Raw genomic sequence first — 27,633 nt, 5'->3', positions numbered from 1 at the left:
CAGTACTTGTAGCAGTCATCTTTTTTAATACAAGTTACGTACGAGACATCGTACATTGTGTGTGTATGGCTAATGATCCTCTTTCATTGTGGCCTGATGACTTTGAGAAAAGATTAGGTGACAATCATTCATGAAGTGGGAGGGGAGTTGGATAGGAGCGAGGAGAGATGAAACCAATAAAGAGAAAGAATCAAGACAAGTGCACCTGTGAACACCTGTGGACATAAAGCCTTAATAAAGATAGTATTAATGAACTGAGGACAGCCATGTTAGATAGACAGGTTTGGAGGTGCAACTTCGTTTGTGGAACCCGAGATGGCATAGGCTGAAGCTACTGTATACGTCGTATATTTTGTGAGTCTAAATTTTCGCGTATCGGGAATTCCCGATGATTTCGCGAGTGATTATATTCGTGGTCGTGGAGTCTTGTACTGAACGGAGAAGTGTACACGCGTATGTCACAGTCACAGCGGAATCAGATTCAATATTTTCGCTTGTTTTTAATTTCACGAATAGCACCTGACTCGTGAAATTCATGGCAATAAAAACCTTGCGAAATATTCGGCGTGTATGGTAATTTATGCCCTCAAACTACTTGTAGTAGTACGTAGTAGTAGTAGTAGTACACCTGTCTATTAAAAGTCAGTCTCTTTGTTTTCTCTTTTTCTCTCTGTCTCTCGATCAGTAGACAGGAGCAAGGAGAGTGCAAGGAAGAAGCGAAAGAAGCAGGTTTCACCAGGAATGGGCGCGGCGGCAAAGTCGCCGGGGAAGAAATCCAAGGCGGACTTCAAATCCGCAGAGGCTGTGCCCCCAGCGAGACTGAAGAGGCCCGTCTCACACTCGATCAAGAAACTGGTGAGTCATCGCATTTCATTTCATTACCTCCGCCAAGGGAGGAGGTTATGTGTTCATTCCCATTTGTTTGTTTGTCTGTGCGCAAAATAACTCAAAAAGTTGCGAACGGATTGGGATGAAACTTGCAGGAAAGTTTGAAATTGACACATTGTGAGCAGTACAATTTTTACGTGTTTTTTTTTTTCTTTTTTTTTTGCAGAATTTTACCCTGTTGGAGACTAGTCCCAAGAATGCTTTGGCAAGTGTCAATTGGAAATGCATGTACCTTTAATTGCACCAAAATCAAATGGGGCCACAAGGACAATTTTTATGTTGTAATTGTGGAAAAAAAAAAGGTAGGAAGGGCATTTCATCATTTTATCCAGGACAACAAAGATAGATTTAACCCAAATTAAAGACATTATTTACCATATGCAGATGAAACAAAAACCCAGCTTTAGTACTTCAAAATAGTTCTAAAATGTAAGTTATGAATCTCAATAGAAACAACCAATGTAAAATTTGAATCAGTATGATTAAAGATAATATAAAGTTTTGGTACCTCAAAAGTTTCCCTGAATTTCCTTGTCTTAGTTTGTGTTTTAGGTTAAAGTACCTTTCATATAACTAACACTGTGAGACTTACTCGCCCCAAAGTGCTCTCATGTCTTAGTAATCATGCAATTAACTGCGACCAGCAGCCCCATACGCATAGTGACCAGCAGCCCCATACGCATAGCGTAATGGGGCTTCGCATTGTAGTATTCAGGATCATGAAAGATTTAGTATTGCGGGTAAATATCAACTTAAAGGTAGGGGATACCTTTTACAGACCTTCCAAAATGCAGCAAAACATTAAATATGAACCTCAGGGGACTTGTTTAGGCCACTGCTGAGAAATTTGGAAGTCAACAGTTATCTACAATTTGAATAATGCACAAAACTCAAATACTCAGTAGTTCTGTGTGTCAGTCATCTGTATTTTTTATGTATAAACACAAATCTAAAAGTATAAAAGCTGATGCAATTACATATAGAGTGTGTGGCAAGAATGTATGTTTGTAAGTTTTGATGAACTTTCTTCACAAAATAAACATGATGGACACACATGCAGTGCATGGGTCTGCAAAGGTAGCCTAGTAATGTACTGGAATTTACGGTGAGCCCCGAAAAAAATTCAATTCAAAATCTAACGGTCAATAAAAATGTACCAAATGTTACCTTCCACTTTCAATACTTTATGGGAGTTTCTAAAATGATACTCTCTTCAACATACCACTGTATTTATACAACTCTTCATTTAAGGCCTGCAAATGGGATTCCCTACCTTTAAAATCCAAAAATTTCTTCAATTTGAAGACTTACCAATTAAGTTGAAATATTGAAAACAGGCTTCGGGCAACGTTTGGTTCTGCTAATAGTACCTTTCTGTTCGAATTGATGACTGAATTTGACTCGGTCGAGAGGACCTTGGGAGAGCTACATACACTGAATAATACAGCCAGCGCATTGGCACACATCACATGCGCACAAATTTCAAATCCATGAACGGATAAGATGTTTGTGTGCGCATGCGCTGGCCATTAATTCAGTGTAGCTCTCCCAAGGTCCTCTTGGCCGAGTCACATTCGTTCATCAATTCGAACAGAAAGGGACTATTGGCAAAACCAAACGTTGCCCCAACTGGTAAGTCGTCAAATTGAAGAAATTTTTGGATTTTAAGTTGATATTTACCCGCGATACTAAATCTGTCATGATGCTGAATGCTACAATGCGAAGCCCCATTTAGCTATGCGTATGGGGCTGCTGGTCACAGTTAGCTATGCGTATGGGGCTGCACGCTGCTGGTCGCAGTTGTCATGCAATAATGGTTTCGTACAATACGTGTACTACCTCGCCGCCGTACGGCGGCGGCTCTGGTACGAAACCATTATTGCATGATTACTAAGACATGAGAGCACTTTGGGGCAAGTAAGTCTCACAGTGTTAGTTATATGAAAGGTACTTTGACCTGAAACACAAACTAAGACAAGGAAATTCAGGAAAACTTTTGACATACCAAAACTTTATATTATCTTTAATGTTAAGGATAATAATAATAATAATAATAAACCATTTTTATAGAGCGCAAATTACATTCAAGTCTCTAAGCGCTTTTAGAAATGAGAAAAGACAGATTATACATGTGTAAGAACACTCAATACAAAGTAGAAAATTACATATATATCAACTTAAAACACATCATTAAACAGTTTACAGAGCAATGGTTACTTTACAAACAAATGAGACTTCAATAAAGACTTGAACTGATCTAATGATGAACATTCTCTGATATCATTGGGGAGCTGATTCCAAAGTTGAGGTATTGAATATTGAAATGATCGTTGACCGTATGACTTAGTCGATACATGCACCGGTTTTAACAATTGTTTGGTGCTTGAGCGAAGTTGTCTGGAAGGTTGATATTTTTGGAGGAGCTGTTGCAAATAATGAGGAGCTAACTGATGTTGACATTTATATGCAATTACAAGTAACTTATAAACTAACCTATCTTTGACTGGCAACCAGTGCAACTTGTGTAATATTGAAGAAATAGAGTCATATGTGTGAGTTTGGGTAACCAATCTTGCAGCTGAATTTTGAATTCGCTGTAGTCTACCTAACATTGAATCTGACAAACCATATAACAATCCATTACAATTATCAATTCTACTCTTTACAAAAGCATGTATAAGTCGTTCAGTCGCACATTGATCAAGATAGCGTCTAATTGAACCAATTCTATGTAGTTCAAAATTACGCTGTACGACATATACTGTTGATATGATCAGTCAAAGTCAGTTGATCATCAAAAAGAACCCTTAAATTGCGTGCACATCTAGTAGGACGAAGAATAAAATCATTGAAAGTTATCGGAGGAAGCAAACTCCTTTTCCTGAAACGTGAACATATATGAAGCAATTCAGTTTTTTCTTCATTGATTGAGAGGCTGTTTACTGAAGACCAATCAGCTATTGCACGCAAACATTCCTCCTGTTTTGGAATAATCATTGGCCAATCCCCTTGTTTTCCTGTAGCATAGAGTTGAGTATCATCTGCATAGATTGCATGACTAAAACCAAAGTAAGTTATCAAATCTTCCACTGGTGATACATACATAGTGAACAGAATCGGCCCCAACACTGAGCCCTGCGGAACTCCATGTCGAAGCAAGCAGCTGGTCGACGTCTGCCCGTCGATGACAACAGACTGAGAGCGATTAGTGACGTAAGATTCGAGCCACTGAAGTGCTGTGTCACGAAAACCAAATCTGATATGAAGCCGATGGATTAAGGTGTCGTGACATATCGTGTCAAATGCCGCAAAATAATCCAGCATTAAAAGAATAGCTTCTAGACCCTTATCGATAGTAAGAAGAAGATCATTGGACACCCCAAGTAAAGCTGTTTCCACACTGTGATTTCTACGATACGCAGATTGCATGCTGGCATTCAAGCGGTTTTCCTCGGTGTATGACTGTATCTGTAAAGCAACTGCACGTTCAACGGTTTTAGACAGGAACTTCAGATTAGCAATTGGTCTGTAATTTTTCATGTCTTCAGCATCCAGGTTATTATTCTTTAATAGCGGCTTCACATGGGCATGCTTGAAGACATCAGGATAAACACCTTGGTCAAATGACATGTTTATAACCTGAGCTATGATGGGAGCAAGCTCTTCTCTACACTTTTTCACGAGACATGTAGGGATGGGATCAAGTGCGCAGGTTGATGATGGAGAATTGTTGATAATCTTAATGACTTGCTGAACAGACACTGATGAAAAGTTGTCAAAGGTTACGGCACATGTACGCTCGACACGAGGAACATCAAATGATGTTTGCGTAGTCTGGAGCTTATCAACAATACGATTGATTTTCTCAGCAAAAAATTAGGAGAATCTCTGAGCTAGAACATCATTTGAATCACAAGAAGGAAGCACTGTTGTATTCTGCGGGTTGCATAGTTTATCCATCTTCTTGAAAAGATCACGAGTATCACAATCTTTGAACTGGTCAATGTGATACATTGATTTGGTATCGCGCAAGAGATAATTGTATTTATTACGACAATTCTTGAAGTTTTGCGCATCAACCTCAAGCCCAGAAGATCGCTTTTTTCGTTCCAAGTGTCGGAGTTCCTGTTTGACTCTGCGCAGTTCGTCGTTGTACCATGGTGCATTAGGTCGGCATGTTATTTCTCTCGATATGAGAGGGGCATGTACATCTAAAATATGTCTGAGGACAGCATCATACTGGTCTGTAAGCTCGTCAAGATCATTTGCAGGAGCTGTATAAAGTTTGGACTGAAGAATGTCTCAGCGAAATTTATCAATGTTTATAGCATGTATTTTACGGAACAAAATGTTAAGCATTATGGGATCTGATTTCCTGGTATTAAGACAGCATAATACTGCAGCATGATCTGAAGGCAGATATTCTGTCGTTGACACATCACTGACCAGATCGTCTGAAGCTCGTGACAATATCAAGTCAAGAGTATGTCCAAGTTCATGGGTAGGAACGGACACATGCTGTGTTAAATTGAAGGAATCGATCAATTCAGAGATGAGCCGGGTTTCCCGATCTGCCTTGTTATCCATATGAAAATTGAAGTCTCCGGTAATGAGGAGTCGAGCCGGATCTGACACAAGCCGTTCCAGATATGATGAAAATTCCTGTATAAATAGTGAAGACGTCAGCTGATGACTCTGAGTTCTCTAAGGTCTGTATACAACTACCAGTCGAAAAGGAATTCTCCGAGGTCCAGAAATCGTAAGATCTATATGCTCAAAAGATTCCCACTGCCCTTGATTATTATGATGAACTTTCAGACTCTTATGTATGCATACACCCACACCACCTCCATGTCGACCAATCCTGGGAATGTGTAGCAGTGTATGTGTGGGAAGAGTGGCCATTAGATCAGCTGTAGAGATATTATCACGCTCATCTCCACACAGCCATGTTTCAGTAAGGGCAAGTATCTCCAATTTTTTAGACATGATGAGATCACTTATGATACCAGTTTTGCCTTTTATGGAACGAGCATTCCACAATCCAAATTGGCATTTGGGATCATTGTCTCTAAGGCGCAAGTTTTCTTCATTGGTCAAACATCTTGAACGTCTACATCTGCCCCCTTTACGGCCTCGTCTGGTTTTTCTTACATGAATACCCAATGATCTGATAGTTACTAAAACTGTATCATCCACACCATAATTTCGGTAACGAAAATCCAACAATTCTTCACGCGAGTAGATTCTGTCTTTATGACAAGTACCTGTGGATTGTTGTGACCCGTGGCATGTGGAAGCATTATCACCCAAGCCTCCATTTCCAGACTCGGGCCCTGGGTTAGTTTTAACATCACCAGATTTTAACAGTTCAAGTTGAAAGGTGCAGTCACAGTTGCTGCAGTAAGGAATCCTCTTGCCATAAAAGGTATTGCTTCTCCTTACAGTAGCACAGAGAGAGTCTGAAATCTGAACAATGGGGGTGCTAAGTAGTATGAATGGTGTATCAAGCTGTTGTCCAGCAATGAATAGTTTGATGCTTGCTAAAGAGGACAAGACAGCACAAAGCCCTCCCTGAAGTGAATGTTCCAGGCATAGTCAAGTTGGCTGAGATGGTATGCTTGATGGTATGCTTGACTGACTGAGAGTCTCCTGTGCACAAAAATGGATGCAGCACTTACCCACTCAGCAGTACAGTTTCCATTTCCAATTTCCACATAGATCACCAAAACAGAAACATTTCATGGTCCAAAACTTGTCCTGCTGAATCCTTGACATTAGAATATAATGCCCTTCAGAAATGATCAGAAGATGAGTCTGAAGTTCAAGAATATTGAAGTGAAAAGTGAGAGAGGGTGGAGAGCTGCTGTTACGCGCTCACCCACTTCAAGAATAAGGATTATCAAATATACAAATTGTGACCAATAGCTATAATAAAATCTGAGAAAAATAGTGATATGTCCTTATAGTTTAGGCTTTATTGCAAAATTTTTACATGGCAGGATATTTTGTGATACAACTGACCTACACATAGGCATCAAATATGATATCTCAAACATTTGTTAAATCACTGCTTCAAATGGTATAGAGTACCTTAATACAGCATGGTGAATAATATTTTCCTTGACATATATCTTAATGCCAGGTCAATCGGAGTGTGTAAACTTCATGAAAAACCACAAAAACACTCTTACCAATTAATATCCAATCGTATTGCACTACCATAGTTCCGCTGCCTTTGGGGCCTGTTTCATGAAAATGTGACGTGTCCAGAATAAGCCTTTGCCATTTGCTTCATTTTTTTAACACACCATGATTTCTCTAAACTTGAAAATATCCCAGAGTTGTTAATCGTGTTTCTCAATTTACCCCACAGCACCCGAACCATGACTTCTACTGCTGGCAGTGCCACAGGCAAGAAGACAGCGACCAGTTCCTCTACTGCAACCTGTGTCCGAGGGTCTACCACTTGACCTGTGCCAAAGTGGGTCAGGTTGTCGCCGACTGGGTGTGTCCTGAGTGTGAGGTCAGTCAAGGAAGCGAGTGGACGTAGAATGCTGTAACACCAGAAACATAGGAGGCATGAATCTTGGTTCATCAGCGCCGGCGAAACCGGGGGCCACTTTTTTTTTTTCCCTGCACAATACAGTAAAAGATAAGGTGTAACTACTTTGGGCCCCCTTTTTTTTTTACCCCAGAAGTGGCACTCCCCCCCCCCCCCAAAAAAAAAAAAAAAAAGAAAAAAAGAAAAAGAAAAAGAAAATGGCTCCGCGTTTGCCGATTGGAAGTTGAACCAAGTTGTACAAATTTTGAAATTCACCGCTGATCTTTGTAATTGACACAACACAGTGAAAATGATAGTCAACAAATGCGTAATTATAGTGATATCATTTACAGTGTACCATAATTTACTGTCAAATGGGATATTCATACAACGATATGCAAATTTCCAGCTGTCATTTTGCCAGTTAGTGATGTGCAATTTTTGAGATGACAAACTGTGGATGATTGTAGAATATATAAGCAAGGTGAATTTCTGTGTTTTTGAGTACACTGTGTTTGGGAAGTAATTTGAACAGTCAAGCCACATTGTTGTCTGTCCCTCTGCAGAAAATGACGGAAGCAGAGTGTATGGACACGCAGTCGAGTGCCATGTCGCTCCTCAACCTCGACCAGATCGCCAAAGTCCTTCGCTGCGCCCTGGAGAAGGTTAAACTCTTCAGTCACGTGAGTTTCTCTGCTCCATGCTGCTTCTTCATTGTATGGCGCAATATTGTGCCTGCTGATACTGTTTGCTGACTGATATTGCTAGTCGCCCGGGGAGAAAACATGTGGGGTTGACATCTTTCCCCCTTCTCTGGTGTGGGTACAGTATGTGGGTGGACCACTTCACCGTGTTTAATAGCACTGTGCTCTTTACCTTGTATCTCAATCCCTACTCCATCTGTACAACATCCTCAATTTCAATGTCCTTGTGTTGGTAGCGGAGGATATAAATACCAAGAAGTTGAAAGTATTAATAGCAGAAACATAACCACGCACCTACCATAATAATCCTGTTGTATGTGAAGATTTGTAGCTAAGGGTCAAATCCTGCTTATGGGTATTGTATACCTGCAGTGTTTTTAGGCGTTTGTTTTCAATATATGGGATGATGTTCAGATGGGCTAGGAGGAACATAGTGTGATGGACTTGCTGTTTTATTAATTTTCTTCTCTTTTTTTTTTCATCCCACTCTTACGTGACTGTTGAAATGATGTTGCACAGAATCGCTGTTCATGAATTTTCTTGATGAGCACTTTGCACATTACTGATCAACAGTTCTTTTTCGATGAAATGTTTTGGATGGACGAAGCAAGGAGGGATAGGATGAAAAACACTGCAGAACATTTATGCGTGTTTGTTTCCCAGCGGGCTTTTGGGTTTCCGCATGCAAACACAGCACAGCCAAACCATCCCTGGATAACATGAACTGTCCTAAAACCATGTAACAAATGTTCTCCTATAGTTCTGTAAATTGTGTAGTATGTATTCAGATGTACTTGGTGATGGGAAGCACCATACATGTATGATGCGGTTCCATAACATTTGCTCCTGCGACAATTGCTCCCATGAAATATCTGCACACTAAAAGCCAAACATTAATTCTTCCCACAAGCGTAACCCTAACCCTACTCCTAATCCTCACATCCAAACTAAACGAAAAACTCTATCACAACCCTAACCCCAATCCCAAGTCCTGGAGAAAATAATACGAGAGCAATTGTCGCATGAGCAAATGTTGTGTTACTGTCTGAAGCTAGTATTTGTAATATCATTGTTGTGTCAGTAGTTAGAAAGAAATATTTCCAGTAGTTGATTATGTGAAGTCCCATCAGTTCTGAAACTTGTGAACTGCCAAAACAGGATTGAAATGACCAAACCAAATATGACATTGTTGCAGATTGTACGAGATATATGACTCACAAGCATTTGTTGTACTTTTGCCCTTTTCTATTGCAGTCGTCTGTGTTCCTAAAGCCGGTGGATACGTCAGAGTATTCAGACTATCGCCGCTATGTCTTTATCCCCATGGATCTCTCTGTAGTTGAGAAGGTATGTGTAATGGATCTGTGATTTTTTTTTCTAATATATATCCCAGCCAACTTGTTTCTTAGCGCTCACTAGTGATATCATTTACTGAGATGCTAAATGACTTTGTGCAGTATTTTGTGCCAAATTTTGCCGAAATACTGCAGATTTCATGGTAAAAAAAAAAAATTGATTTTTACCAAATTGTTTGACTAAACATGTCTATTGCAGGAAAGGAAAGAAGACTATTTTTTTTTCACACCAAACATGTGCCTTTTGGCCCCTAGAGTACTGCAAAGCCATTTTCCTAGGTTGTCATTGTCATTGCCATTTTTCCTTTTACATTTGTAGTTCCTGTTCATTATTTCATAGGTGTGGCATTCCAAAGGTTCATTATATCCAAATTCCAGAATGAAATAAGATTTGTTATTCCAAAGGTCCATTTGTATGCACCTCTCTTTTTTCTTTTGCTCATTTTTTTTTTTTTTTTTGTGATTAATGAACCTTATTTCATTTTTTAATTAATGAACTTTCGGGATAACAAATCTATTTTCATTTTTGGATGACCTTATCTTCAGAATAAAAGACCTTTGGAATAATGCCACAATGTTCAGATTAGCAAACCCTATTTCATTTTTTGATTAACAAACATTCAGGCAGGGTTTGACATTAATTCATCCTTTCATTTGTTTACTAATTGATTAATTGATTGTGAGTGTGTTTGTCTCTGTGTGTTTCTGTGAGTATGCCTTTGCATTGCCACATTGATGATCAAATATACTTTTAACATTTCTTTAATTCTTTTTCTCCCCAGAATATCCAGAAACGATATTATGGCTCAACAGAGGCTTTCATGGCGAGCGTAGGTTGGATCCATCATAATGCTCTTGTGTATTTTGGATGTAAGTGTTTATTTATTATTTACTTATAAATAGATAGGTAGATGGATGAAAGATAGGTAGAGAGGAGGAGGAAAGGAGTGAGAGAAAGAGATAGGAAAACTGAAGAAAATGGCTGCTAATAGCTCTAAAGGGCATCCCATTTCATCTTTAAGGTGTGTGTGGGGGGGGGGGGATGAGGGGCTTTTGCTCAGAAGTGAGCTCAGATGAATACTGTACAAATGGTTGTATAAATACCATATATTCAGCGAGTCTATTTTTTCACGAGTCAGGACTTCTCGAAAATGTGGTGAGTTGCTAAATTTGCGATCGTGGGTACGGTACTGAACGGAGAAATGAATCCTTGCTCGTCACATTCATGTCGGGATCAGAGTCGATATTTTCACACGTTTCTGAATTTGTGAGTAGAGCCTGACTCATGAAATTTGCAGCGATAAAAACCTTGTGAAATATCTGGCATATGCAGACTTATTAAACTTATTTTCATCTGTCATGACGGCTGTTTGACAGTATGACCGCTTCTCACCTTCGTAATTTTTGTCAAACCTGAGCATGTAAATCTTGTCAGTACCAAATCGCTATCATGCCCATAGAAGTGACGGGCAAACAGCTGATCGCAGTCTCTCGAATTCATGGTACCCCTGCATCATTTACCTGATCTTGCTGAAAAAAAAACTATTCTTACTTGCCATTTATTTTCAAAACCTCTATTGTGTAGTGCAAAGCAGTAATGTGAAATATGACCGTGCATCACAAAACGAACAAAAAGTCGCACACACTGATTTTGTGTGAGGACTGAAAATAAATAGGTCAACCGAGCCGATCTTGACTTTTTCATATTTTCTGAAAGAGCAAGTCTTCTTCTACATTACGCTAAAATTTAGGATCATAAAACAGGCAGGAAAGTGTGTTTTTTAGCAGTTTATCATGAACATTTTTATTGGTAGAATAGTGTGATTAAGTGTGTCTTTAGAGTCCCCTTTTCATTTCTTAAAAACCTTGCACACACTCTTCACTTTCAACTCTAATAATTTTTGAAAGGATGATGCTACTGATTTGAAAGTTGAAAGAATTGATTATGGACAGAATGTGTTAATCAGGCATGCTCGATTTCAGTTTGATCGGATAATCCCTTCATTGTTGTTACTCTGGTAGTTTACATTCTGTTTTTTGTCCCATTCATCGTAGTGCCAGCACGGATTAATAAAGATACAGCGCTTGAATAGACACTGTACTTCAGAGCCTCTTTTCTCAGGTCACACTTTTCCTGAGTGTGTGCTTTCTTTGCGATATTTAGATAGGTTAGGAGAGTCCATTTGATTTGATTTATTCATCATTTTAAAGCTTAAAGTCTGCTCTTTCAGATTATGCTCTAAACTAAAATTTCATGTCTGGCGACTTTCTGTTTGTTTTGTGATGCAGGGTCACAAATGGTATCTGTATGGGCACAAATCTTTCCTGCTCTAAAGAGAAGTGAGAAAACAAAGACATTATTGTTGAATGTATTTCATCTTTTCCCCAAAGCTGGATCAAGAATTGGCAATGCAGGCAAGGCACTGTACAAGACATTTCAAAATGAGGTAGAGAGAGCTTCATCATTATCAACTTAACTCATATTCCTAGAAAGCTTGAGATTTAACCCTATTCTAACTGGGCTATTTGAGACCAAGTTTTTACTGGGGGGGGGGGGGGGGAGGGGTCAATTTGACCCCCCCTTCAGATCTCGGTCGCCGATTGCGCGATCGCCGCGAAGTTTTGCCTGAAGATAGAGCTGGATGTCAGCTACAAGATAACATGGTCATACAATAGAAAAATATTGCCTTTCTATTTTTAATAAATTAATTATGCAAATTTGTGCATGAAATCATATTTTCACCTATAACTCCATTAAAAAGACTGGAGGATTGCTAAATTTTTGTGTCAGAATTCCTCAAGACACATTGAACAATTTTTGTGTAAAAAAATAGCACAATCAAAATCAATTTCTTTTGTTTTCTATTGTTTTGTTAATTATGTATTTTATTGTTTTTTCGACCTTTTGTTTTCTATTGTTTTTTTGCCAAAATTTGTTGTAGGCACTTTTTCAGGCTTATCTACACTAGAATTGATTAATTTCAATGGTTAAAAGTTGAAATAATCCTATTTATATCAATTTAACCAAAAAACACAACTTGCATTGGATTTGCACATGATATCATGAATTTGAGCTTTTTTTTGGTTGACATGCATATGCAAAACATTACGTAACTTCAGAACGGTGTACCAATGTTGCAAATTTGGTTTCAAAATATGCGGGAGACTTCACTGAAAAAAGTCGTGAAACGACGTGGCAAAATCTTTGCGAGTCGCGAAATCGTGGCGCGAAACGTCGAGGGGGGGTCAATTTGACCCCCCCCCCAGTTAGAATAGGGTTAATAGGGGTCAAAAATTGTAACCCTGATCATGAATACTTATCTAATAGTCACTACATGAAAACCTTGTCAGCTATAAACTTATAACTTTTCAGTTCCTGAAAGAAATATAATCAGTTTAAAGTACAGTACCATGCTCTTGATATTTTTCCCCCAATTTTTACAGACATTTGAGGTGTAGTAATGTTCCGGATTTAATTTTTGTTACTGAATTTTTGGTCGGTTAATTGAAATAAGATAATCTTACCATGCATGTATTTCCCCTGTACATCATGGATTTCTTGAGCAGAGTACTCTAGAAGTGTAAATTTTTGTGGTGTTGAAATTTTCGCACATTTCGTGCCACCAGAAACTAGAGCAAAAATAAAAGCACACAAATATTTTCGCATGCCATGTGTTTCAGTAGTTGACGTCGTGATTCCACAGAAAGAAAAACGAGTGAAACTCATCTTTACCTGGCTGAGGGCGAAATATTACACAAAAAATATCCACTTATACAGTAATGCTGATTCGAGGATATGATTAATTTCTTTTCTACCCCCACTGAATATCTTCAGTGATGAGCTGTTGTGTTAAAAGGGACAAAATCTGTACCCAAATACCCAGAATAATTAGTCAATTATAGATAACATATATCGTGGAGATCCAACGAAAATTTAGCCGGTGAGGTACAGTCTTTCAGAAAGAAGGTTATTGTTGTCCAAATTCTGTGTCCCTGCAAATGACTAATCATGAAAACAAAGTAATAAATGAGATACAGTCTTTAGATACATGTATTGCCATTGCTGAGACTCTTGTGTCTTTTTACCTGCATACCTTGTGTTTGCAAGATAATAATATGGGCTCTCACTTTCAAATCAAAACCGACCAATTGTCACTTGACATTGTCCCTTTTCGCTTGAATCCAACACAATATTAGATCGATATTTGTGTACGAACATCTTTTTTTTTTTCAATTTTTGTTTTCTTTCACAAAGAAAGATGGAATTTGGAAGGAGCCTGTTCATTCATTCATGTATTCATTTCTAGTTCAAAGCATAATAACATTTACAAAATTCAACATACATTTTTCATACTAAATATTTTAAATGTTAACTTTTGAGAATCGATTCTGCAATCACCTAAAAATGTACATGTATGTTACATTTTTCTCTAGATGAATGAAGTGGAAACGTGCCCTGACTGCTATGTCACAAGCATCAACAAACGGACGAACTGGTTCGCCGAAGTCTGTGTGAGTATGGCCTTTCCAGGTACAGGTTATTTCTTATAACCCTGTCTGTACCATTCCCAGCTATCATGCATATAATGACCGTAGTATTTAAGATCTTGGTTATGAGAGGCTTAAACACTGTATAGTGTAGGTAATCTGAGAAACAGACATGCTTGACCCCTCATGCTCCTTTCATTTATATTCCTTATAATATGTTGTATTGTGAATAATAAAAGTACAAATGATTGTACTTTGTCAAAAACAACAACAACTGAAAAAACAAACAGGATTCTTCAATCACAGTTGTTCTTTTGTTTTGTTTCTGTTTTCTTGGAGGGGCCAGTGATTTGTACGACAAATAATTTGTGTATTTGTATTTTTTTATGGGAAGCAGATACTACTACACTGGCTTTTTATCATCAGATATTCACAGGATGTACTTTCAATTTATAATTCACAACTTCACACAGAAAAAAAAAAGTATTGCTAGCAGCTGGCTGAGTCATGCTTGATACTGCTTGTTGAATCAGTTAGAGAGAGAAAAAAATGCAGATGATGATCATCATAATGATGATGATGATGATTTGATTGATAAGGCTTATAGATGATGACCCTTTAATAGCAAGTTCTGACTGATACTTGGTCGAGCAGTAATGGGATGTGTGTATCAGCACAGCACCAAAGTGCACAGTACAAAAGTACACAGCACACATCATTTCAAGACATTTGCACATTTTGTAGTGTGATGGTTTACTTCTTTTGAACGATTCCTTTCAGGCTTGTATGTTTTGTTCCCACCAGCTCATGAATACCGGTATCTGAAGTCCTTGCCTGTTCTACATCTTGTTTTATTGACTGCAATATTAAACTTCAGCAGCATAATGGTGACTATATTGGTAGCCATATAAATTTATGTTACTGTATGCTTGAAAATCTTACTTCAGTGAATGAGAGGAATTGGATACACATCTGATGCATCATTATACATTGTGTTTGTTTTCTGCAGACTAAACCCCACACTCTGATTTGGGCTAAACTTCAGGGATTTCCCTTCTGGCCAGCAAAGGTAATAGACACAAGATTTCAGCCAGCATAATGTAATCTGAAGTAGCATGAATAAGACAGCTTGCACTATGAACTTACAGGAAAAAGATACGACTTCTGAATCATTTCCTTTTGAAGAGCTAGTTAGAGATGATGTAGGATGATCCATCCTACAGAAACCCTTGAAAATATATTAACCCATTCCTTCTGCACTTCTCTGAGTGCCTTTTATGCCCCCAAATGAGATTCTTTTTGCCCATCGATTGAGAACGGACAGGTTGGTAATCGACCTGTGCGAAAGCAGTCAAGCGACGCATGTATCCCCCTTTCCATGGTCAACTATATGTGCCATCAAACAATGACAATATCGATCGGGTACGATTATAATAGATTGTGTGCTGATGGGCTCACAGACCCTTTTGTTCTACACAAAACCAGGCACCTGAATGGGGTGACTGGTGTCAGCGAACACAGAAATCTACTGAGCTCAGCTTTAATTGCTATGTACATGTTCATATGAGTTTTATAGCAGATCAAGCGCAAACTAAACTAAAAAAAAGATAAGTAATACTGTGATATATGCATTTTGTCCAACAGAAAGAGAGCAAAAAGCTGATAGAATAAACTCTTATCTTTTTTATCAAACCCATTCTAGGCATTGTAACACAAAGAAACATGAATTTAGGCCATGAAAGCAGGCACTTTTGTCTTCATCTTGGGAACCTGATATACCAGGTTCCCGTATATAGCAGTTGGTCTCACGGGAACAACACCAGGTTCCCATAAGGAACGGGTTAATACTACACCTCCCGGGTTAGCCCCAAGTGACCTAGCTGTAGTCAGCAAAAGATTTCAAGCAGGCCCTCATGTGCAGCATGTATGAATGAATCTGTGCTCTCTTCTACTTGATTGTACAAGACCTGACTCTACAAAATGTTTTATAAGAAATATTTTTGAAAATCCAGGATTGTGTATAACATTTGTTGCCAAACTTTGGGTCTGAGAATTCATGAAGGTGGTTTAGATTTAGACCATGGTTTATGTACTTTTTTCCTGCATAAATACAACTGACAGATAGTGTATGCCAACATACGTCTAGTAACAAACACGTGTTGATTGCACGTGTCAAAGGTACGCCTAATCCACACTTATTTGACCATGGTACAAGTTTAAACCATGGTCTAAATCCAAACCACCCTCCCCCCTGAATTGAGGCCTAGATTTTTAAGTGTCACCGAATTTTCATGCCAGCTACATGTTGTAATAAGATGTGCTAAGCCTCTGTATGGACTCACAGAACAGCCACAAGGGCTGTTTCTTTGCAGATGTATTTATAAAAGATTTTTGCGTTTCTCTTTTCTGTCAATGTCTGCAGGCTATGAAGGAGAAAGATGGATTGGTTGAGGCACGTTTCTTTGGCCAGCACGACCGCGCCATGATCCCCGTCCACAACTGCTTCCTATACTCCAGCCAGATCCCATTCCCACCCTCTAAGAAGCGGCTGAACGGCCTCAACAATGCCCTCAAGGAAGTGAAGGTCCACATCCAGAACCTGATTGAGAAGCTGGGCACCTACCAGCTGGCGGCCCACCTGACGCCCTATGACCCCAACCGGCGCTACACCACAAACTCCCTGGCCGTCATGCCCGACGGCAAGGTCAAGGGGCTGACAGAGGCCAGCCGATATGCCATGATGAGGTCAAAGGTGGTGGAGAACGGAAAGGAGGGGTCGACGCAGAAGAGTTCGGATGGTCAGTCGGCGTCGTCTTCAAAGAGCAGTGAGACCCCCGGTGGTGCACAAGAAACTGCGGAGATTGATGTCGAAGGCTCCGATGGAGCGAGCCAAGACAGTAGTCTCCAGGAAGAAAACAATAGCGAGAATGAGACAGCACCCATCAAGTCGGAACCTGATGACTGTAATGTAGAGACTGACATGAAGGGCACCTGCTTCCAGTCTAGTTCAAATGATAGTGAAGCTGGAAGAAGTTCAGTTGATGGACATGTTGAAGAGGATATAACTGAGGATGATGGTGACAGAAAAATGGAAGCTACTGATAGATTATCTGTGAACAAGGTTGATGTGCCAGTTAAAGAGGAAGCAGACAATTTACCTCCATCTGAGAGTGACAGGAAAAGGAAGTTCTCCGAGGCCAGTGACTCTGGGGATCATCAGGCCAAGGTCCTGAGGAAATCATCAAGTGATGATGATGATGATGATGGTGGGGATGGAGGAGGGGGTGAAACACAGGATGAAGTTGAACTTGGGACAGGAAAAATGGTGGAAGATACATTAGAAGAGGGTGATGCCTCAGACCAAAGCTGCAAAGAAACAGATAACTCTCTCCCTTCTGAGGGTCTCGGAGGCCACCTGAATGATGTTTCTGAGGATGCATCCAGTGCTTCTACTCTGCAGACACCTCACAAAGACGATCCTTCCCTGGAGACTAGTGCTGAAGCAAGGGAAAGCAAAGAGAATGGTGTTTCCAGTGGTACCTCTGATGGAATTGAGAGCGATGTTGAGAAATCTGAGGATTCTTGTGCATTGCCTGCAAGCCCTCCTCCATCCCAAACAAAGGCAGCGCAGTCCACGCCAAAGAAAGATGCCTTCCTGGAGAACCTCAGCAAGACCATCGACACCTGCAAGGCATCACTGGGTATCGATTCCGAGCCGGCAGAGGATGACGAGGATGAAGACGATGATGATGAAGATGAGGATGGGGATGAGGAAGAGGAGGAGGAGGAGGAGGATGAGGAGGAAGAAGAGGAGGAAGAGGAGGAGGAGGAGGATGTAAACTCCACAGAGGATGAGACTCTTGACAGTGAAGAGGAGGCTGATGAGGAAGGAACGGAGAATGCTGCAGAGATCAGCACAACTAATCCTCTGACAACAGAAGCGGAAAGTACCGAGGATGCAGCTCAAATCGAGAGAGAAGCAGAAGAAGATGCAGCTGAGAGAACTATTGACACCAATGAATCATTGGATGAGGAATCAAATGTAGAAAATATTGCAGATGATGGAGATGAGACAATACCACCTGATGCAGAACAATTTGATGGAGAGCAGCAGGTGGCCGATACCAGAGAAGAGGATGATGGAGCAATGTGTGATGATGTTCCCATGGATACAGAGGGAACAGATAGAGAGGGAGCAATGTGTGATGATGTTACCATGGATACAGAGAGAACAGATAGAGAGACACCAATGGATGTTGATGATGGCCTCAATGAAGGAGACCAAGAAAACAGCCGGAGCGAAAGCACAAGTGACATTCCTCCCACTCCACAAGCAGCCGAGATGCCTCCAGTAGACAGTGAAACCAGTGAAAGCAGGGCAAGTCAGGAGGAAGCGGCATCGCATGCGGGCGAAGATTCTGCCGATGGCAATGCTGTCTCTGATAGAGACACCGCGAAGAACGTGGAGGATGCAGTTGTTGCCAGCGATGATGAGGACAACGACATCGGCATGTATGGAGGCGATAGTGCAAGTGACGGAGAGTTGCTCATCGATGAAGGAAAAGTGGAGGAGACGGTGGAGAAGAATGGAAGGAGGGAACATGGTGACGGAGATAGAACTGAATCGCGAGACTCTCCAAGCAATGAACCAAAGAGCGATGTGCCTGATTTAAAGAAAGGTGTCACGCAGGATGAGGGCGTGTCCGCTGAGCAGGGCGCCTCAAACCAGGACACTGGAGTTGCAGGACCATCTCCAGAAGTAGAGGCTTACAAAATGGCAAGTAAGGATGACAGAAGTGCGGAGGCTGATGGTACGTGTAGATCACCCCCTGCGTTGAGGGGAGATTCGTGCGAGGATGTAGGCGCGGCACCACCTCCGAGCAGCGATGGAAGCGACAAAGACCAGAAATCCCCAGAGGATGCTGAGAGTGGCGTGAGCAGTGTGCCCAAGACAGGAGAGAAGGACTCAGAGTATGGGAAGCTTGTGAATAAGGTAAGACAAGATGACACTTTCCCTACCATTTCTGCATTTCATTTGCACAACGTGAAACTAGATTCAAAGGTCCTGTTGAACAGTGTTTCCAAATTGAAATAGATATGAGCTGCTATTAAAATGTCACCAGTGTCTCTCTTGAGTGCAAATGCATATTAAAAAAAAGAGTTGACAATCAGCATTAATACTTCAAAAACATGAAAAAACAAACAAACAAACTGGGAGCAGCTGGATGTGCCAAGCACTATACAGCTCAGTAAGTAGAGTTTGAAATTTGTACAGTTGAGCCATGGCAGAGTCTATTTGTGTCTTTGATATTTCCTTTTCACACGTGTGTATCGTCTTTTGCATATTTTGATATAATTTTGATAGCAGTTTTGATCGAGAGATTCTCATAAAACTAAACTGTTGATGTTTCTGTAGATAAGAGCAAAGACCAAAGTACAGTGTATAGTAGGTCTATAGTTTCATTATGGCCATAGACATTACAGTTTCATGCTAGATATACCTAAGTAGTACATTTTGTGGGACCAGTCAATTAGTAATACCTAAGTTTTCTAGCAATAACGCAGAGGTTGCAAAATCACTAACATACACTTGAAAGAAAATTTGACAAGACTTCTCATTGTAGATAATACTTCCTGGAAGTTTGTCATATTTGTGTAGTGTTGGTACCACATTTGTAAACTAATCCATTACTGATATTCTGAAAAAGTGATTAAAAAAAAGTAACATCCATACAGAACCTCAACAAATTCTTTAGACATTTTCTCCAAATGAAGTATACATGCGTCATATTTTCCTGTGTTGGCAACGCAGAACTGTAGTGATTGAAAAATGACAAGATGATTACTAAACTGTCACGTGTCCCAGATTGTGGAAGCTGCCATGAGATCCTACGCAGAGCTTGAAGACAAGTTGTCAACGGCCAGTGGAGACCTCAAGTCACTCGTGCTGAAGCTCCAGAGGGAGGTGATTGCATTGAAGGCACAGCGGGAACTGCAGATAGAGGAGATGCAGCACTGCAACAGTTGAGTATTGCATTTCTGCTGCCTCCTCCCTCTGTTATGACAGAAATAGCAGCTTTCAATACTTTACCTGTTTACTTTTTCCACAGGCCTAAAGTTCACTTTTGCTGTATGTTGTTATTTGCTCATTGTCCCCGCCGAACAAGTTCGAGCAGGGTACTGTGAAATGGGCCTGTACGTGTGTGTGTCCGTGTGTCCGTCTGTCCGTGTGTGCGTCCGTGTGTGATCAAAATCTTCAATTTGCTACTTCTCTGTCATTTATGAGCCAATTTTGATTCTGTTTGCTTTATATGATAGCACTACATGGGAGCTTTGAAACTTCTACGCAGAATTTCAGTTGTGACCTCTGACCTTGACCTTTGACCTATATTGTACATTTTGCTACAAAATGCTACTCCTTCCCCATTTCTAACCCGATTTCGATTCCGTTTGCTTTATGTAATGGCACTAGTTGAGGGCTTCAAAACTTCTACACAGAATTTTGACCTTTGACTTCTTTGACCTTTGACCTTGATTTTTTGACCTGTATTGTACATTTTGCTACAAAATGCTACTTCCGGCGGGGACATATATTACGCACCGCGTAATTTCCACTTTTCCTTGTTATCTCTCTTCTTATATTCATGATGGACTTGATTGTCACGTGATAAAATTTTGTAATCTGTTTTGTGTACCATGTGTTCCACTTTTATGGAAAAATTGTGCAGTGCTACTCCATTTTTTTGCTCCTCCTCCTGTTCTCCCTCCTCCTCCATCGCCATCTCTTCCTTCTTCACCTCTGTCATATGTGACCCGTTACAACAAAAGGATCTGAAAGTGAGGTCAAGGGAGGACAATTTTCTGGAAATGACATGACGTTATTCCCTTAGTCTTCCACTATATTTTCATATTATAAGACGACTCCTAAAAGTACCCGGTTGCAGAGATATTGATTGATTGATTAGCACATGGCGAGTGGTTTAGAAAATCAGTGTTTGGAGAAATCCACCTTCAAAGTTTTCCTTCCGACGCTATCATGATCAAGGGGAAGCAAGTCAGATTTCACCTCTTGTTAATAGAAGGCATGCTCTCAGCAACCTCCACGATGTTAATTCAAGCTTTTAGCGCTAGCGGTCTACACATGACCAATCAGTAACCATGATGCCACGCACTGACCGATAAGATTACTCCCTCATTGCTAGGGGCAGAATCTAGCTAGAACGCGAAATCCTAATCTTCGGACACGTCTCTGTTCCTTTGAAAGTTGAAAAATCATGGCTCAGAAAAATGCTAATTTCTTGCCTTTCCTTTGATCATTTAGCTTCGAAATTTCTGCAGATGATAGGTGATACATTAGACTACAAAGTTATACCAAAAACAGAAATCCGATCATTTTGATGATCTGACTTAAAACTTGATTTTCACGGTTCAGCCGTGAGCGACTTATGCATCCTTTTGTTGCGGTGGGTCACATATAATCACTGTCAACATCATCATCTCTTTCTAGATGTCATCACGGTTGTGTTCAATGTCATGATAAGCACCACTATGATATCCCTTCTTACCAGCATGCCTTGTCAACCAACTTTTTACGATGCTCAATCTATATCAAATTCTTTATTACAACCCTTCTGTTGTTGTTGCTTTTTTTTCTGTGTGTAGAGCTTACATCAGCTGAGATATCGCTGGTGGCAGAATACAACAAGAATATGAAGCTGAATAATGTGAGGAAGGAATGTGACTGGAACCAACAAAATGCGGTCAAGAAAGCCAAGTCCACTCAGTGGGTATGTCATTAGCACTTTAGACCACCACCTGTTTTAGATTCGCCATGTACAGTGTACGGTGTACATCAAAAAAGGGTAATCCAACTTTGGAGGGCTTCTATTTCATGATTGTCAGCTATGGAGAGCACAATGTTGATTGTTAAAAAAGAAGAACTCTTCCTCTTTCCATTGGTACCTAATTTATTGATAAATGTCATGCATGAATGAGTACATCGTGTACATCAAACTTTAAAGACAACAATGACAAATTGCATTTTTTCCCAAGTTTGAGTGTCACATGAAGGAACAATGAATGTCTCACTGAATGGATGACGTCTGTCAATGAAAGTGGCCAAATAAATAGACTAGCCGGTACGAATGCAGGTTTGTGTTGAAGGTTTCTTCCAACCTTTTGTATGGTCCATAACATTCAACATGGCCATGGCCATAACAAATGAACAATGATACTTTTCATGTGTGAAATGGTCCAACACCAATTAAATCTCCCTGTGGGTTTTTTTTTTTTTTTTTTTTGATGTCCTCCCAGTGTGCTTCCTGTGGCCTGGAGGCTAACTACTTCTGCTGCTGGAACACCAGCTACTGCAACTACCGCTGCCAGGAGCAGCACTGGCCTGTGCATGAGAAGACGTGCCAGCAGAAGACCGGCCACTTTCCCTTCATGATGGATCCGGTAAGACGCCCTCTTCTGATACCTCTCACACCTGAAAATTAATCCCCATTGAGACACTCATTTTGAGGATGCAAAAGATTCACTGGCTGCCGAGTTTGAAATCAAGGTTCACCAAATTGTTGCAATTCAGTCCTAAAATTTGCATTGTAGGGTTTCCCACCCTCTCCATCTACGTATTCTGCATTGCAAGTTTCCTGCGATGTATATTTTGCAGAAATACATTCAGCACTCAACACAGCATTGTCTCTTAGAGGGCTTCCTCTCAACTCTTTATGTGCCATGTTCACCTGCCTGACTCGGTCAACGGTGTGTCAAGTTCGCATATTTTGCTCGAAAGCACAAACCTGCCCAAACCGATGAATAAATTGCCGAATGCCTCATTGCAATGAAAGCTTCACTCACCATCATGTTCCTCTCACATGTAGCTTGCATTGTTTGGTGATTGAATACCAAGGGGTGGTTCCCATTGGATTTTCACGTAAATTCAAAGTTTCTGTCATTGTTTTGTGTGCAATAAGTTATGCCTGTACAATAATTTAACCACTGGTCATTTGAAAGAAAATAATCAAAAGTTTGCCATTAAATTTACATCATGTAAAGCAAAGCTTTGGATTTTATCTACAACTCTGGTCATTGCATGTCCAACATAACAAAAATTTGTAAAAGGTTACATGGATTTGAAAAACAGAATATTTTCCCAAAGCAAGCCTGCGTTGCAGTCTCAGAATACTGTAAAACATGATATTTTCGCGGCATGAAATTTTCGAGAGTTGCCTCTAACATTCAGTGCATATAGTGTAGACAAGAACTTTCGAGTGCAGTTTAATTTCGAGAATCTTGGCTCTCACGAAATTTGCGAAATTAAAATGCATACCAACATTCCTCATTTTACAGTATTGTGGCACACAGGGGGTTTACACCAGAGAGTATGAAGAATTGAATGTCACATTGTAAACACTGTGAATATCATGTTGTAATATTGCTCTGTTTCATCAAGTTAGTTTCTTTGTATTCTCCTTTTTCTTCTCCTTACTGCACTCATCTTTCTTTTCTTCTAATTCTCCTTTTCTTTCTTCTTCCTCCTCACCTTGTTCCTCTTCTTCCTTCACCCCATCCTACCTTTATTCTTCATCTTCTCCCTCGTCCTTCCACCTTGCATCTCTTACTCCCTTCTTGCAGGAAGGGGATCCTCACAAGAGGAAGAAGAAGAAGAAGAAGAGAAAGAAGGATTACATGGTGGATTCAGATGGAGACTTCGACAACAGTGATGATGACCCGACGTATGAGCCAGATCCAGAGGTAGGACATCGAAAAATTTTATGTGCATGGCTAGGGAGAAATCTACAATTATCGCAATTGCTTACGGCTAACAAAACCAGACAAAAAAAAAAAAAAGAGAAGCAATGCATCAATGCTGTTGAGTTGTCCTTGTGAGCATGTTGTGAGTGCAACTCTACATTATATTATGTGAGTTACTTGTTATGATAGAGAAGAATCAGACTGAAAACAAAAAACAAAAACAAAACAATGTGTGCTGGTTTGTGTGTCGGTTGGCACGGAATGTATTTTCCATGAAGTTGTGAAGTAAGCTGAAGAGTTAGCTTTCACGATGTTCTTGTCGCTAGCCAGCCATGTGACAAGTCCACAAAATGGTAGAAACCTTGTGAAACAAGTGTGCTACTTTAAGGAGACTCGATTTCACAATTGACCTTTATTATTCAGAATGCTCTCTTTCCCAAAATTTATTTCATTTCTTCCACAGTTTTCCTGACAGTTCTACAGAGCCATTTACTTTATGTAGAGTATTTGTTCCATTGAAATACAGTTGAACCTCTCTTATACGGCCTCCCTTTATCCGGATCTCTCTATTATACGGATGCAATCTCGCCGTGATTTTTTTTTATTTTTTTTTAATAATTACGGGAGGAAAGGGGGATTCCCAACTCCTTGAGAACTCCTACACAAACACACATGAATTACATATTACTTCCAACATTAACATACACCTCTATTTTGGGGTCTGTTACTGAGTGTAACAATGAAAAGGTTGCAGTATACACATTACTACATGTGGTACTACAATGGGCTGCATCAGTACATGCGTATGTATATGTACATGTATAAAGCATTGAGTCTCCCGTATCCGGCCAAATCCCTTATCCGGATGAGCCCCGGTCCCGACTTGTCCGGATACGAGAGGTTCAACTGTAGTCCATAGCTGACTCACAGAGATTGAGAAATATATGGGAAACTGATCATTCTCATTCAATCATGTGAATGGACGTAATTGCAGGATTTGCCGACCATGGTCGACCACAGGAAGTCCAAGCAGCAAGAGGTACGGGAGACCAAGTTAGGCCGTCCTCGGACGTCGGCCTCCAAAGCCGAGCAGCAGGGGCAGTCGAAGGTCAGGGCTCGCAAGCAGACGGTGGCCTCCAAGCTTAGGGCTGCCCTCACTCAGCCGCAGCAGAGCAGCCAGAAGGTAAGGACTGGGGGGGGGGGGGGAAATTAGCCTTAGAACCAGACTGACCCAAGTCAGGCAAGGTGCTACAGAAGCACTTGCCCAATTTCCCAGGGCAAATGAAAATCAAATTTGGGCAAGTATTTTTGAACAATGATAACAAGTGCTTGCTCAAATTTGGCAAGCAAAAAGTTTTGAAGCCATCATTTTTTTTTTTTTTTTTCACTTTTTCCCCTAAACAAACCCACAAAGTCAACCATGCAGAAGTCCATGGCTGTTTTGTGATGCAACAAACTTTATAACTCATTTCAGCAACTTGAAGAAGCCCCAGTGCAATGCAACGGCAACACTTGATCGGACCAAGTTTGTTCCTCTATTGTGATTAAGCATGCAAATCAATGTGTGCTGTTTATTCAAGTGATTGTGTTTTATTAAGCCCTTGACTAGCACATGATTTCGATATTATTTCCTTGTATATTGGACTTTCTTTTTGGGTAAGTAAAATTAATATTCGGGCAAGTGTTTTGCAGCAAATTTGAAAATCTGCTTGCCCGACCGGGCAAGTGGTAAAATAAAGTTATGTAGCACCCTGTCAGGTTCTCTTTTGTATATTTATGCTTTTGTCACGAGGGGTGCTAGAGGCATTATGGTTTGGGCTTGTCCGTCTGTCCGTCTACCATACCAATCCAGACCTTATTCAGGGATGCCACTTTCTGGGCAAAAGCCTGAATTCAGGTCCTTTTGTGTATTTTAGGCCGTCTATTTCATTGCAGCTGGAATCACTTAGTATAACATCATGATTGAAGAGAAGGTATGGGGACTTTGCCTGTCTTACCAATCCAGACATTATTTTCTTCTTTTTTTTTCCTGTTTTTTTTTTGCAATTCAGTTTTATTCATTTCTTAAAATCACATTCAAAATGTTTACAGAGATGTGTGAGTCAAAAGAGGAAATCACGCGAAAGCCTTTGGGCTTGGAAATGGAGATTTCCTTTACAATACACTTTAAAATCATAGTTTTGAAAAAAAAAATATTATTACCCATACGAATTAGTTTTGCGAGGCAATTGCAGTTGGTATTTTGCAGGGTGGTGGAGGTCAGCGGGCGATATTAGTGCATATCACGACCATCCGGGTCTCGCCATTCACTTTACATGTAAACATTCCGGTCGACCACAAAGCTGTGTGTCGGTTACACACACCGTGCACAAACCAATTTGTGCATTCACAAATCTGCAACACATGCATCGCTCGCGGAGAGGTTTCGCGATGAAGGGCAAATTCCCATACGTTAGCACGTAAAAACGAGGACGGTCGCAGTGACTGTGTGAGCGTGTGGCGTACCTGATTGTGCATGGGTTTGTGTGCAAGCATGTGGGTGTAGTTGAGCGCAGTGGTGTAGGGTTCGACCTGACGCCGAGTGGATTTTGTTACAGTAAATCGGGAAGTGTACAATGTAATGTGACTGCTCAAAGATGCCTAAAATGCCTGAAAATAGGTAATAATAATAATATGTCAAAATGTATCTAGAACACCATGTATGAGTACAAAATAAAAAGATAAATAATTTGTGTTCACTGTTTAACTGAATGAACTATGTAAAAGCTAGGTTTGAATTTATGTTCCATGTGAAAACCTTGTCCAACTATTTCAGGTTGCCATTCAAGTTTCCTCTGGCCAAGTGATGAAAGGTAATGTAATTCTGCCCACTCAAGTCGTTTCTGCTGGCCAAGCTATGACCGTCAATTCCAGCCCAAAACCTGTCCGTTTGGTCCAGTACAGCGGGGGCATCCCAACAAGCATCGTGCCCAAGCCACAGCCCTTCGTCCAGTACGTGGCCGCACCGGGTGTCGCGGCAAACATGAAGACCATCCCGGCACAGCGCCCCGGGGCGGTACCAACGGTTGCGGTGCAGGTGTGCCCGAGCAAGCCGACTGAAGTTTCCTCCATTGTGCAGGCGCTGTCGCAGCCACTGCCGCAGGGGCTGCAGCCCGGCGGCAAGTACGTCATCACCCTGGGCAACGCGCCAGTGACCAACGTTCAAGGTGGCAGCACCGTGAAAGTGGTGCAGCAGCAGCAAGTGCCAGCACCGAAGCTGGCCAATGCCATACCCGTGGTTCTCAACAGTTCGGGCGGGGTCGCACAGGTTGCCACCGTTGCACCGGGAGTGGTACCAGCTAGGGTGTTGCCACAGGTAGTGGCCACATCTCTGCCGCAGAATAGGCGGTAGGTAGGTTCATGGTCGTTCCACCTTGCTGGGAGAGGTATCAGCAAACTGTGTCACCCAATGTGTGCCCAAACTTCTAGAAGCCACCTTATTCTTGTTCATCATGGGTTGTAACCTTTTTGGGACAAAAGACTTCAGATGCGTGGCCCTCGCTTTTCAACAATAAAGTTACATGTTGCAGTGCCATAGTTCAACAGTAGATGATAACATCATCAAGAACCACATGACATCCATCCAGTTTGCACATGTTATACCGATCCAGAATGCAGTGATGAGAAAAATGGATGTGTTCGTAAGTTGTTCTTGCAAACCAAAGACTTTGTGACTTGCTGGTACAATAATAATAATGAAAACAGCGATAATAAAGTCTTCTGTATCCAGGGTAGCCCATTCAGTGTCGCCACTGTTCTACCAGAGGGCCCTGCCATAGCGTTGCCAGGTATCCATAATATACAGCTGGGTTGAGAGGGAACTTGGTGGGTAAAAAAATCTTGTCCAAGGATGAAAGCA

At 40.8% G+C, this 27,633-nt stretch overlaps 1 protein-coding gene across 1 annotated transcript; it reads left to right on the top strand.

Moving 5' to 3' along the window:
* The first annotated feature begins 721 nt into the window (after positions 1-721).
* LOC140239713 (uncharacterized) lies at positions 722-27,633 on the top strand. Its single transcript, XM_072319536.1, has 15 exons — positions 722-855; positions 7,265-7,414; positions 7,999-8,115; positions 9,391-9,483; positions 10,274-10,361; positions 11,883-11,938; positions 13,926-14,003; positions 14,989-15,048; positions 16,402-18,972; positions 19,846-20,002; positions 21,642-21,766; positions 22,293-22,436; positions 23,616-23,735; positions 24,730-24,918; positions 26,551-27,633. Exons 1-15 carry the CDS (start codon positions 742-744, stop codon positions 27,124-27,126), a joined length of 4,638 nt encoding a protein of 1,545 aa, XP_072175637.1. The 5' UTR covers positions 722-741; the 3' UTR covers positions 27,127-27,633.

Source organism: Diadema setosum, chromosome 16 (genome assembly GCF_964275005.1).
Source record: "Diadema setosum chromosome 16, eeDiaSeto1, whole genome shotgun sequence".
Taxonomy (NCBI): Eukaryota; Metazoa; Echinodermata; class Echinoidea; order Diadematoida; family Diadematidae; genus Diadema; species Diadema setosum.
Note: the sequence above shows the minus strand (reverse complement) of the source record. Positions and strands in the feature narration are given on the sequence as shown.

Excerpts from the sequence above, each read along its gene's own strand:
- LOC140239713 (XM_072319536.1), top strand. The coding sequence starts at position 742 with ATGGGCGCGGCGGCAAAGTCGCCGGGGAAGAAATCCAAGGCGGACTTC. Across the intron at positions 10,362-11,882 it reads TGCTCTTGTGTATTTTGGAT|CTGGATCAAGAATTGGCAAT; the intron begins GTAAGTGTTTAT and ends TTTTCCCCAAAG. Across the intron at positions 21,767-22,292 it reads AAGCCAAGTCCACTCAGTGG|TGTGCTTCCTGTGGCCTGGA; the intron begins GTATGTCATTAG and ends ATGTCCTCCCAG.